The sequence below is a fragment of the Hemiscyllium ocellatum genome, chromosome 10 (genome assembly GCF_020745735.1).
Source record: "Hemiscyllium ocellatum isolate sHemOce1 chromosome 10, sHemOce1.pat.X.cur, whole genome shotgun sequence".
Classification (NCBI taxonomy): domain Eukaryota; kingdom Metazoa; phylum Chordata; class Chondrichthyes; order Orectolobiformes; family Hemiscylliidae; genus Hemiscyllium; species Hemiscyllium ocellatum.
In genome coordinates, this window is record NC_083410.1 from 67775970 (window position 1) to 67790366 (window position 14397).

Consider the following 14397-nt stretch of genomic DNA (forward strand, 5'->3'; position numbering starts at 1 on the left):
GCAATTCAGTTGGATAGAACCAAAAATAAGATAATGCGAACTTTCAGCATCTTGTGCAATTAAAAGGCAGGTAGAGTTGTCCTTTATTTTTTGGTAGGAATATCAAGTGTATTACAAGAGGTATATTATCCAACAAAACTGTGTCCAAAGATTATCATTTTCTCAGCATGGCAATGTTTCCTTGAAACAATGTTCTAGAAATCTGTTCTAATCAGCACAGAGTGGGAAACTTAAAAACTCTGGGCTTTTTGAATTGTAATTGATACCTCTTCTGTAGTTTTTTATGCTTCTAATTTTGATTTGGAGTGCCCTTTTCTCTAGCAAATTATGTACCAACTTTGTATCTTTAAAATACAAGTCACGTCTGCTGCTTAGAGATAGCCTTTAATTTTAATCTTAATCATAATGCAGCACGTTGGTCTAATCTTGCCCCCCAGTATGATAAGTAATTAAACTCTCTACATTTTTAATCTGCCAGTATATCTGTCACATTACTGACATTCCTAGCTTCTGAGAGTAGAGATTTTTCCATCATTAGTTTGTGGTTTTCAAACTTTACCTTGTGAGCAACTACCAGTAAAGTTTGAGGATTCCCTTGCCCTAACTTCTGAAAATTAGTAACCAAAGGCAAGCAAGACTGTTATGGTAAAGATTTTCTATTTGGTGCTGTAAAAGGACATTTGTGCCGTGTTTTTGGGACAACATCTTGATGCATGCTATACGAGTCCTCCCCAGCCATGAGTTTGGTGCGCTTGCTCAATTGTAAATCTGTCCTGATCTGAAAGACTGCAGGTTAGTTTAGCTGCAATTAGTGTGTGAAAGTTATGGGTTAAAACACAGGGGGTGCCATATTTACCCACATTACCTTAAAAGTGTAATTTCTTGTGGATGAAGCACTTATTTCTGGCAATATAATTAAAAATGTACATTCTTCCTTTTCACTTAATTTTTTTTATTAGGTATAACTTATGATACTTTAGTATTCGAACAAAATGTGCTATTTTATTTCAGCAATTGTTTATGCAACCATGGATGTAAAAAGATTGTAAATAAGTTGATGTTTTATCCTCACATTCAGGAATGACCAGGGTGACCTGGATTATGAAGAGGTCAGCAAGCATGGACCAGTCAGGCCTGTACCAAAGGGTTCTGAGTCACCCAATTCTTTCCTTGATCAAGAATACCAGAGGCGGCGGTTTACCATTGCAGAATATGATCAATTGCCCCCATATGCATTTGAAGTGCCTAAACCCACCAGGATGCGGGATAAGACTCAGCAATATGGTTTGTTATTTTTCATGTCTTCCGAAATTGTGATTGATTGATTTTTGCTTAACTCTTCAAATCTCCTTGCAATCAGTAATTCCAAAATTCCAGGCTCATTGGACAGATTATCCATGTTTTCAACCGTGTTACTGAAGGTTGAGGTCATCTGCATAGGATGTCTTTAATGTTCCTCAACATAGGATTCAGATAATATCTTTAAATCATCAGCAGCAAATTTTAAAAGCTGGTTTTCTTTGAGGGTGTGGCAACAGAAGTTTGGCAGTATTGCAGCTTATAGTATTTTTGAATTTCCCTTAAGGCCATTCCTCTGCAAAGTCTAATGTGGAAGATGTTTGGAAATATTTTTAAATGGATATGTAGGAGCACAAAGGGTAACATTAAAGAGTTTGACATTTAGTTGAAAGAATATTACCAGTGGAGTTTTACAGGGGCCTGTTTTGGGACTTGTGTTTAAAATCTTCATAAGTAGAAGTGATCTGGAGCTAGGAGTGAATTTGCAGATGACACAAAGTGAAAGGAGATGGAAGTCTCTAAAATGGAAAATGTGAATATTCCCTGAAATTTGACATGTAGCAAATGAAATTCACTTTGGAGAACTGGAAAGGTTCACATGCAGATGCGGACAAAAAAATTCCAAAAAGCACTTAACTCATTGGCAGGAAAATGTGTGCACAAAAAAATTCTGTAGTTCTGATTGCTGAAAAATTGAAGCAAATGCTACCGTGTTGGTGGTAATGAATGAAAACAGTATTGGAATTTATTGGAAATTCAAACTACTGAAAGAATCCCGTTACTTTTTAAATCATTGTTACAATTGCATTTTTGAGTATGGCAACCCATAATTGTCACCTGTTGGTCCTTTCATAAGTGAAGTGTCAGATCTCTGAGGAAGTCCATGGAATGGGCCGTTTATTGTCATTGTGCTTGGGCAAACCTCAGCAGCTGTGCTACCTCTGGCCTTTCTGTAGGCACACTGCATGTTGCAGACTTAGTGTAGGTGGTCTTTAAAATGTGCGGAACTAAATTTCAGTGCTTGCAACCACCAATTTACTGTGAATGCTGTTCCAAAGAAATTTGGAAGGACTTTTTAAAAACGTCATTTAATACGATAAATCTTGTTTGCCTAGTGACGATTCCCCACAGAAGGTCTACTTGACAATTCTACAACTGCTCTCATTTCTGCTTTACGCAAAAGATACTGCAACAATTGAAAGGAAAAACAAGAAAGAAACCAGAATGAGTGAAGGGTTAGATTAAGCAATTGTGTAAATTTGAGGGAGAAAAGTTATCATGACCTTTCCGATTTTCCTATCACAAATACATCTGTCCATGACAGATTGTAGGCAAGAATGACCACTTCCTTATGCTTATGGAGATGAAGTCCCATCTTCACATTGAGCATGCTCTCCATTATGTTGTATGGCAAAACCATCGTGCTAAATGGGGTAGATTCAGAACAAATCCAATAACTCAGTGTGGCACCCAAGAGACACCATAGACCATTAGCAATGGCAGAATTGTATTAATCCCTCAGTCTGCAACCTCTTGACCCTAGCATATCCCTCACTCTGCCATTATGGTTGCTCAATGAAGAGTGCCTGCAGTAATAATATCAAGCATACTTAAAAATGTGTAACTTGGTGAAGCAATGGCATCAGGAATATTTGGATTTCAGACAATGATAGCAGTATTGGATAGATATAGCAACCCAGAACTAATCATTAAGCTCTAGTCCTACCCCTTCCAGTGGGAACATTTAATTGCCAATCAACATATAGGATGAGGGTCTACATCTATCGCCATCCTCATCGGTGGGAGAGCCTCTCATATCTATGCGAAAGATGGATCTGTCTTCAGCCAGAAGTGACCAGTTGCTGATCCACCTCACCTGAAGCCCCCAATATCTCAGCTGTCTATGATTTTAAAAAAGACGGCTGAAGCCTCTAGATACTGCAAAGGATGTGTGCCCGAAAAGAAATTCCAGCAATCTTGGTGGTTACTGGTCATTGAAGCCTTGTGCTTCAGAACTAGCTATGCACCTGGCCAAGCTGTTCAGGGCGGCTCCTATATTAGCATTAATTGGTAGATTGGTTTGGCATAGCTAGTTTGCAGCTCCATTATAATTTGTATTATATAAACAACCAAGGTGAATTGAACGCAAGCCTGTTTCTGTTTTCATTGTTATCTAATACCTTGATAAATTAGATGTGATTATCAATTTGTATATTTAAAAATTTTTAGAAGTCCCATGACACCAGGTCAAAGTTCGGCAATATAATTATCTTGCCATTATCTCTCTGCCTGTAAATTCTGTGCCTGTGTACTTACCTCCACTCCCACCTCATGAAAAGGCAGCGCTCTAAATGCTTGTGATTTTAAATAAACCTGTCTGACTATAAACCTGGTGAGGTGTGACTTCTGACTTTGCCCACCCCAGTCCAACACTGACATCTCCATACCTTAGAAATTTGTATTAATATTTGGGGGGGGTGGGGAGGGAGGGAGGGAGAGTGGTGGCATGGTAATTGATCAATTTTTAAATCGGTGACAATCAGCTTTTCAAAGGTTCAAAAATTAATAAGTTCAATGCATTTTGTTGAAGCATTTCATATTTTATTCATCAGGATGTTTTTGTAAGAAAATCAATTCAAGGGGCAAGCCAGAATTTGTAGTGCATGAGAGTGCTGATTAATTGGCAAATGTGCTTATAGTCACAATATAGTCATGAAGAATGCATCTGTTAATGCTGATTGATAGTTAACTGCCCAGCCTTATTAAATTTTAAACCAGAATGATTGACTTTGGTTAGGGCATTGCAGTGAGAAATCTATATTGTTGAGTTCAAACAGGTGCAATGCAAAGAACAGGGCTTTGTGTGTTAATATCTGTGGCTTCTAGTATATGTAAGTGCACCATACTGTGAGCCAGACTGACGATTCTAAATTGTCAGCATAATTCTTTGCACATTCCGGATTATCCAGAAAACACCAAATTGCAGAATTGGATGAAATGTTGAACATTGTGAGTTTTGTAAGTGTCGGTCGGTTGCTTGTGGCCAAATTCCTTGGCAATTCACAAAGATACAATATGTTGCTATCAAGCCAGAAAGAGGTTTTGCTAATCACACAAATGTAATGTTGCATATGAATGTCTTTACCAACATGATGCCAGATATGTAGTTTATACATCCCAAAGGCTGGCTGATTATTGCAAATAGCATGTCGTTTGCGATATTTGCAAGGAACCAGATATTGAGCATACCTGATCAGCTTGCACTTTGAAAATCAATGTCAAACATTAGATGAGGATCTGGAGAGTTAATTTTGATGTCCAAGCAAATATATATCCCCATTTAGCACAAATGAAATAGTGTAATCTAATCATTATCATGTTATTTTGGGAGTTTGCTGTGTGTAATTTGGTTGTTGTTTCTTTTACTTTACAGTAGTGATTACACTTCAGAAGTATTTAATTAACTTTGGAATAGCCTGAAAAGTGCTACATAAATGCAAATCTGACTTCATTTGAGAGACATTAAACGGAGGACCTTCAGTCTTCTCAAATGGATACAAACAATCCTTTGGAGCTGTTTTGCATAGCAGCACAGTTCCATCAATGGTCGAGTCAATAATTGTCCCTCAACAAAAATCCCTGAGGTAGACACCCTGGCCACTACCTCATGACCAAGTAGAACCTTGCTATGCCAAATTGGCTGCCATATTATAAAACTCTGCACGCAATATGTATTTCATTGACTGCAGAGCACTTTGGCGCATCCTGTGTGGGTGAAAACTATTACATTATTTTAAGTCTGTCCTCGGATGCAAGTTTGCTCGCTGTGCTGAAAGGTTCGTTTTCAGACATTTTGTCACCATACTAGGAGCCTTCACCAGAGGCTCATTTATGATATTAACTAGTATGGTGATGAAATGTCTGAAAATGAACCTTCCAGCTCAGCGAGCAAACTTACATCCAGAACCTCAACCTGAGGTACAAATCTTTTCAAAAAGTCTGTCTTTATTGGTATTTTTTAAAATGTAGGACTTGCCAAAATAAAGCATAGAAACCACGTTCAAAAAGTATGGAACATGTGGGAGCTAGTTTCAAAATTGCAATAAATTCTGAAGATTTGTATCAAGCTGTTTGCCCTGTGGTTTTGTAGTTGGGTTGTGTTATTTAAAACCCACTTTTAAAATCAATGTGAGAGCCAGCTTAAGTTAGGCTCAGGGTAACTTCATATAGTTTCATTCCTGCCATTTTTTTCAAAGACGAGTAAATTAATACTTGAACTTTTTTGCAAGTGCAAAGTCTTTGATTGGTCAAAGAAGTTGAGAGAATGTTTGACTTATCAGGAAGTGGTGTGCTCAGAAATTTAAAATGTTGCTATTAACAGGAAGACCACGACCTCTGTCAATGCCGGTGAGTGGAAGCTGGATGGCTGCAGTTGAAGCTTGTTCAAGGCCCAGAGTGGAAGGAAGGAAAGGTTTGTTAAAAGTCTACCGTTATGCTCTTTTAAAAAAAAAGAGACACGTTGGATTCAATGTTAACTCTTTGTCTCTCCTCTAGTATACAGTTGTTGTTTGTGGCTGTCTCCTTAATGTGTGCAGAATATTTGAGTTTCCAGATGTCCAAGTAATATTAAAATTGTCTTCTTGAAAAGCCTTGTGGCAAGATGTGATGTGATCTATATGGACTTCAGTAAGGCGTTCGACAAGGTTCCCCAGGGAGACTGGCTAGCAAGGTTAGATCTCATGGGATACAGGGAGAACTAGCCATTTAGATACAGAACTGGTTCAAAGGTAGAAGATAGAGGGTGGTGGTGGAGGGTTGCTTTTCAGACTGGAGGCATGTGACCAGTGGAGTGCCACAAGAATTGGTGCTGGGTCTTCTACTTTTTGTCATTTATATAAATGATTTGGATGCGCTTTATATAAATGATTTGGATAAAAGGTATAGTCAGGAAGTTTGTAGATGACGCCAAAATTGGAGGTGTAGTCGACAGCGAAGAAGGTTACCTCACACTACAACAGGAATCTTGATCAGATAGGCCGGGGGCTGAGATGTGGCAGATGGAGTTTAATTCTGATAAATGCGAGGTGCTGCATTTTGGGAAAGCAAATCTTAGCAGGACTTATACACTTCATGGTAAGGTCCTCTGGAGTGTTGCTGAACAAAGAGGCCTTGACATCCAGGTTCATAGCACCTTGAAAGTAGAGTCGCAGGTAGATAGGATAGTGAAGAAGGTGTTTGGTATGCTTTCCTTTATTGGTCAGAGTATTGAGTACAGCAGTTGGGAGATCATGTTGCAGCTGTACAGGACATTGGTTAGGCCACTGTTGGAATATTGCATGCAGTTCTGGTCTCCTTCCTATCGGAACGATGTTGTGAAACTTGAAAGGGTTCAGAAAAGATTTACAAGGATGTTGCCAGGGTTGGAGGATTTGAGCTACAGGGAGAGGCTGAACAGGGTGGGGCTGTTTTTTCTGGAACATTGGAGGCTGAGGGATGACCTTAGAGGTTTACAATTATAAGGGGCATGGATAGGATAAATAGACAAAGTCTTTTCCCTGGGGTTGGGGAGTCCAGAACTAGAGGGTGTAGGTTTAGGGTGAGAGAGCAAAGATATAAAAGAGACCTAAGGAGCAACTTTTTCACACAGGTGGTGGTATGCAATGAGCTGCCAGAGGAAATGTTGGAGGCTGATACAATTGTAACATTTAAAAGGCATCTGGATGGGTATATGAATAGGAAGGGGTTTGGAGGGATATGGGCCGGGTGCTGGCAGGTGAGATGAGATTGGGTTGGGATAACTGGTCAGCATGGACCAGTTGGACCGAAGGATCTGTTCCAATGCTGTGCATCTCTACGACTGTGTGACTCTAAATCACACAGTAAAATAGCTGTTCTGTAGAATGGTCTGTGGAGCTGCCATAGATGCAGGTACAGTTATTACATGCTCGTGCTTTCTGTCTCACTCCTGGGCTTCATTGTTAAAACAGTTGCTCTGCAATGCTGCCTTCCCCTTTTGCACTTGCACTCCTGCCCTGCTCTCTACCCCCCCCCCCCCCCCCCCCCCCCCCCCGCCCCCAACCCTGCGCACTCTTCATTCTTCCTGCCCCCACCCCTGACCGCAATCTTTAAGCCAGGCATTTAATTCCTTTGCTTTATTCACCCTGTGCCATTTTGTCCATAGCTCTGATAATAATCCTAAGATTATCACCTTGGAAGTTCTTCATTTTTATTTAGCTACTAACTGTTCAGAATCTTTCAGCAGAACCTTCTTTCCAGTCTTATTAGTGTCATTAGCATTAATGCTGACAACCACAACTGAACCCTCCAGCTCCGAGACATCTTTAATGCTAAGGCAGGTAGCACAGCCATTAGGACTCCTACTCAGAGCTGTCGAGAACAGGATCTATCTCCCTAATTACTACCTCTACCACTACTACATTTCTACCTCCAAGTGAATGGTTCCCTGTACTCCCTGTTTTGTGGTCATGTCACTGATCCTCCCTGTAGTCTCTACTCTAATTCTCATGCGTTAAGAGAACCTTGTGACTGTTAAACAATTTCAGGAACTAAGACTACTCTAGAGCTGTCCCTTTACCTGCCTCATGTTCAATCATGCTCCCTAATCTTTGATCACAGATCGAGTTTGAAATGCCTAATCTAAGCGCTGTGAATGCCAACTGGAGCAAAGTTTCCAGCTAACTTGCTCTTTCCTGTTGTGCAATGTCTGCAGTTTGGACTCCCAGAATTTGGGGTGGCATGGTGGCTCAGTGGTTAGCACTGCTGCCTCACAGCGCCAGAGACCCAGATTCGATTCCAGCCTCAGGTGACTGTCCACGTGTGGAGTTTGTACATTCTCCCCGTGTCTGCGTGGGTTTCCTCCAGGTGCTGCAGTTTCCTCCCACACACCTAGTGTTAAGTGTATTTGTCGGAGGAAAATGAGTCTCGGTGGGTTACTCTATGGAGAATTGGTGTGGACATGTTGGGCCGAAGGGCCTGTTTCCACGCTGTAGGGAATCTAATCTAAACTTAAATTGCTTTAACTGAAAATGCTTGCAACAAATATATTTGCTGTAGACCAGATTTGTGTCAAGCATTTGCTGTTGCAATACATCATGTGACCTGGTGTCTCTTCAAATTATTTATTAGTCACTCCAGTATCCCTGTTCATTGGAGTGTATTGTATTACTTCTTTTTATTACCACACTCTTTATAAATCGTGCTTCTAATCATTTCTTTTTCCCAGAAAGAGAGAAATGGGAAAAGTCTGGAGACTAAAGACAAACTGAAAACCTTATTTTCACTTCATAGAATAGAAATACTCAATCAGCTGCTTTGTTTCGGCAAAAATCAACCAAACGCTTCTCGTCTTCCTCCATTGAACTCTGAGATACTTAACTTATGAAGTCTATTGTAACTCGATTCATGCTAGGTTGACTACTTGTGTCCGGTCCTAACAAAGGTCCTAGCTCACTCAGTAAATGAGGATCTGAGCTTTAGTGAGTTCTTAATTAGACGACTTTCAATGCAACCCTTTAAAATAAGCCTGTACAAAGCTTCCAACTACAGACTTGTGAAAGCTGCCAATTTCTCTTTGATGCTTGTAGCCTGGAATGTCTACTTTTGAGGCACCATAACAACAGCTTTGGACCCTCAGATCACATCAAATGACTCTTAACTGCCATCTCGTGCAACTTGTTTGTGATTTTTAAAACAGTTGCAGAGTGTTCTAGCCAGAAGCACAATATAGTTATGCATTAACTGTGCATCACCCAAATTTACTTAATATTTATCAGTCAAGTACAGGAACTTAATGCTATTTCATGTATTTCAATGGTGCCCCAATACAATGTGTTGCCCTCAAGTGAGTGGACCAAAATTGTGCACAATTTTCTAGGTGTGATCTCACTAATTAATGCCGAGTACCATTGTAGCAATAAGTCCCTAATTTTATCACGTTCTTCCTTTAGCAATAAATGCCAAAATTCCATTTGGCTTCATTATTACCTGCTGTTCCTGCATATTCATTTTCTGCAATTCATGTATAAAGACACCCAAATCCTCCTTCTGACGTTTTTCTTTATTTAAACATTCAATTTGTCTTTCTGTTCATTTGACCAAAACGAATAACTGCATATTTACACTTATTAAACTTCAACTGCTAAATTTTATCTCATTTATCTAACCTATCCATATCATTTGTAAGTTTCTTATTTCTTCATTGCAACTTACTTTCCCACCTATTTTAATATCAGAGCTCGAGTGCCAGTTTAAAATTGAGATGAAATGACGAATATTTTTGAGGTTTACAAGTCTCTGGAACTCTCTTACCCAGAGACCAGTGGAGACAGGTTCTTTGAATTTATCTAAGGCTGAGTTTGATACATTTTCGATTGGCAAAGGAGTCTAGATTTATGGGGGACAGCAGGGAGATGGAGTTGAGACCACAATCAGACCACACCATGATCATATTGAATGGGGAAGCAGATTGAAAGGGCCAAATGGCCTATTGCTGCTGCCATGTACCTTCAAAACAGGCTGATTTTTGTTTTACTGTGACTGGTATTTTGATGCTCTCATACTTAAACAACTGTGCTCAAAGTCAGAAGCTCTGTTTGGGTTGCAGCATGTGCAGGGATACTTGCAACTCTCCCAAATGTTAATTGATATAAAAGGATGTGAAGTGAGTTGTCAAAGTAATACTTGTGAACTAAAGTAAAATGTATGAATCTAGTAAGATTTTTATATTATTTAACTTGTTTACTCTCCAAGTTTCCTTAACTTCAGTTCTAAAAGTGGCAATCTCTTTCAGGGGGTGACTATCTCTACAGATACTTCAGCAATGATAGGATTCCACCAATCACTGAAGATTGTGCTGCAGCACATACTTCTCAACCAGCCGCTGGCAGACACTCTGGAAGGGCCGTGAGCGGGAGGTATTCTGTCAGCCCTGAACCCCTCAATAGTATGGCATTCCCTAATCAGCAAGACAGACCCCAAAAAAGCAGACATTTACCAGATAAAAGCTCATCAGCACATTCAACGGTCAGTTGGATTTCAAGATTTAAGCTATTAACTCAATGAATTTTATGTTTTTTGCCATTCATTTCACACTTGTGTCCAAGAGCAATATGCTAAGCTAGTTGTTGACTCATTTTGTGATGCGATCACTGATTAAAAATACAACAGGTGTCACTAGGTCATTTTTTAACATCAGAGTAAAAATGCATATGTCTCAGGAGAATCATGTAAATTGTGCTTTATGCAGTGAGTTAATAGATTACAAATGCAATGTAGTTTTCTCCATTTGGTTTGATTTTATAACACCACCTAATAAATGTGCAGCAAAGTTGTGTCCGTTTTTTTTCCCTCTGGAGATCCTAGACATTTAGAGTATATGAACGGAGCAATGTAAAAGGATTTTGCATTGACTTTCTAAATTAGTTCTCAACTGATGTTTGTAGCATCTGCATATTTTTTCTTCAGTAATAAGTAGAACTGAAGATTAAATTATGTTTTGCTTGTTACAGAAACTGAAAGCTGGGCAACAGTGTACATTGTTTTGCAAATGCAATTATTTTGATATGTGGATATGTATATAAAAATCTTTGTAATACATGATTCCCCAAGCAACCCATTTGTTCTGAATATCTTCAATGCCCCTCTTGTGATTAACTGATAGAGCAACCTTGTTATAATCCAAAGGAAGTGCGAATGATCTCATGAGTGAACTGATGTTTAGATTTATCAGACCACTGACCTAAGTTGTATGTGCATTGTTAGTTAGCTAAATCTTTAACGCAATGCATTCCGAAGAGACAGAGAAACTCTTAAAGGACATGTTCAACTGGTATCATGTACCAAGCTAGATTGAGTTTTCTGATTCCTGAAATTTTTAGTACTACTTCATTTTTTAAAAATAAAATTATTGGCATCTATCATCACTTGAGTGAAATCATACAAGATTTCAGCTCTGCAGGAGACCATTCAAATTTCAAGGCTAGCTGCTGTGAAACCATCCAGCCTCATTTTGCTTTCCAGTGCCTGGTGCATTGCATTTATAGGTTGCAGCACCTCAAGTGAATTTTCAAGTACTTTTTACATTTTGAGGATTTTTTGACCCTTGCAACTTCTCAAGCAGTGGAATGAAATCTTCTCTACTCTCTGCATGGAATACTTTCTCCTCAAATTATTTGAAAGCTCCTACCCCTCGTGACAAATTTTTGCATGAAAATGCCTGAAACTGTGTTAAACTCCAAGTCATTGATATACACCCAAAAAGAAAGCAAAGGACCTAGTGCTGAACCCTGTAAACCCACTGTACAACAGCTTTGCACAGGACGTGGTGACTGAGCAAATTTCATTCTACCATCTACCATCATGCAAGTTCTAAATTTCGATATTTTTTATACTTGTATGTTTCTCTTTAAATTGCTTTATTTAATCTTGCCATCTTGTTGATATTTAGACTTTGATGCTTTTTGATGCTAGATTTCTCTTTTTTTTGATATCTTTGGCACATTCTCATAGAGACTGTTCTGAAAATGGTGTTAGTTTTGCTTTCATTTTGGAATGCTGCCAATTTAGAATTGGGATAAATTGCTTATTTTCCCTTTTGTATACTTGTGTCTATTTTGCATATATGGGCCATTATTGAACAGTTTTAAAGCCAACTACAGACCAATTAAGTCCAAGTCAAATATCAGTCTTTTTTTAATTGATTTATTGAAGACAGATGCTTCTGGGCGTGTGAATCAGGGATGTGGAAGTTATTTGATGGACAACTTGTTTTTGTTTTCTTTAGCCAAAGATACCTGAAGAACTGTGATCAAGAAAATTCGATATTCGGATTTCAGTTCCTCAGAAGGTCATTGATTATCCTGAGTTGTGATCTATGTCTGCTCATTCCCAGCTCATAAAGACCACAATCAAAATGTTGTTCTGGAGGAACTTGATGCAATGGATGATAGAACTGACTAAAATATACTTTTCTTTAAAAAAAAAATTCTTATTCCCTTTCCACTGCTTAATGTGCAGCTACTTCGGCAGTGAGGTAATTGAACTGTACAAATACGTAGTAAAATTTTATAAAACAAAAATAATCTCAACCAAAGTTTGGAATGCACACATAGTGTATGGAATGTTTGACTCATTCAGCCAATGAGCTCCAGTTCAGAGTATCTGAGCAATTTCCTGTGATATGAATGGAAATATACATCATGTAATGAAATGAGACATCTGTACAAATCTGACCAAGAAAAATGGTGTGCATCTCTATAGTGGTGACTGTAATGATCGGGAATTTCAAGGTTTAGCCTAGAAGCACAGTTAAATGGGACACAAACCTGCATGTGCAGTTTACTTGCCAAATAGATAATGATTCATCTGGATTACTGGATTGTGTAGATTTACAACTATTTGGATGTTAATAGAGTATTTAAATATATATAAAAATGCCTTACGGTTTTGTTTTTAACTTGTATTAATGTACAATATTCAATGGTCTACCACGGCTATCAGTGTATAAACTAATTTGTAATAAGTGTGTTGATAGAAAGAGTTCAGTGACATGCCCCTTTGCTTAAATTGGCAAAATTTGCACAAGAAAGGCATACAAGTATTTATATGCAAAGTTTCTGACTGCCTATAGTGTTTTTTTATAAAAAAAAATCTCCCCAACAAATTTCATTTCTAGAACAAGGGGAGTGGAAATGTTTCAGGGAGCCAGTGTCTATACGCATTTATTTTGGGCTGAAAGAAATGAGGCATTTATGGAGTTAAAACATAGATTAGCATTTTAAATATCATTTGGAAAGATTAACACATTTCAGAGTGTAAATAACTGTGACATTACTTTTTGTTTAAAACATGGTGTTAATACTTGCAGGATTACTGATTAAAGGTGCAGTTTCTTTTCAAAAATTGTCACTTTTCATTTTGTGTTATTTTGGTGAAGATGCCCTAACATCTAAAAGATATTGGTTCTCAAGATTCACTTACACTGGTTCGATTTCTGATGCAGAATAAATTATATTTATTAAAAATCTGGGTGTTCCATTACATGACTAATAGTCTACAAGTCATTGCCTGCATTTATCATTCAGGTACATTGATGGAGGAAACTGGTCAAGGAGCCATTTTCTTGATGGGAACTGTTGGTGCAAATCTTCCTGTACAGACAGTGGAAAAGATGTTAACTACCTTTTAATGCTGCAGTCTGCATTACCAACAGTTGATGTTTCTTCTTGGCATGTACCTGGAAATTTAGTCTAATATATTTGAACAATACAGATTTCAGAACTAAATGGTTTGTCATATTTACAAGATATGCAGCAGTTGAGATGAGGTTAATAAAGGGAGAAACTGTAAATGCTGACTGTTTTTTAAATATGGAGAAGTCAAAGTTTTTTGAGAACAATGTTTACAGATCACAAGTTATCGTTTTATAGGTAGGGGGTGAATTATATGTTTGATTTGGGTCTCTGTGAAACCCAAATAGGACTAAAATCATGATTAACAAACATGAACTATGGTTTATTTTTTGATTTGTCCTTCATAATCTGGTCATAATTTGAATAAATAAATTCAACATTTATAAATGCTGTTACTTTTGCATGTTAATGACTTCATTTCATTGTGCATTTCCAGGATTATGCCATGGTTCTGAAATTTTTAGACTTTGATCCTTGATAAAACAATGGTGGACTTCTACACACAAGATGCACAAAAAGTTGATTTTCCAGATCAAAAGTCATGGGGTTAACTTCTACACGCAGTCCACTTTTACAGGAGAAAGGAGGTGTATAGGGGATCACTTAGACTACTTCTAAAGATGGGTTAACATTTTGGAGCTCTGGCTGAAATGTTCCATTTGTCTTCCTGAATGCTGATGGACCTGCTGCATATTGTGGCAGGAAATGACATCGCAACAGAAAATGACATCACTAACCCAAAGAAACCCAAACATATAAATAGAAAGCAAGAATTATTAGCAATGCTTTGCCCAGAGGCCCACTGAAGATGTTACCTAGTAGGGTGATGAAATGTCTGGAAATGAACCTTCCAGCTCAGTGAGCAAACCTACATCCAGAACCTCAACCT

General features: G+C 38.3%; 1 protein-coding gene across 2 annotated transcripts in view; it reads left to right on the forward strand.

The window, feature by feature from the left end:
* cnksr3 (cnksr family member 3) overlaps positions 1 to 13854 on the forward strand; it is a 185084-nt gene extending 171230 nt beyond the window's left edge. For both annotated transcript variants that reach the window (XM_060831564.1, XM_060831565.1), the window contains 4 exons: positions 1079 to 1284; positions 5681 to 5770; positions 10109 to 10341; positions 12101 to 13854. In XM_060831564.1, the coding sequence (XP_060687547.1) occupies positions 1079 to 1284; positions 5681 to 5770; positions 10109 to 10341; positions 12101 to 12124 (553 nt within the window). In that variant the 3' untranslated portion in view covers positions 12125 to 13854. The remainder of the gene's footprint in view (positions 1 to 1078; positions 1285 to 5680; positions 5771 to 10108; positions 10342 to 12100) is intronic.
* The last annotated feature ends 543 nt before the right edge of the window (positions 13855 to 14397 follow it).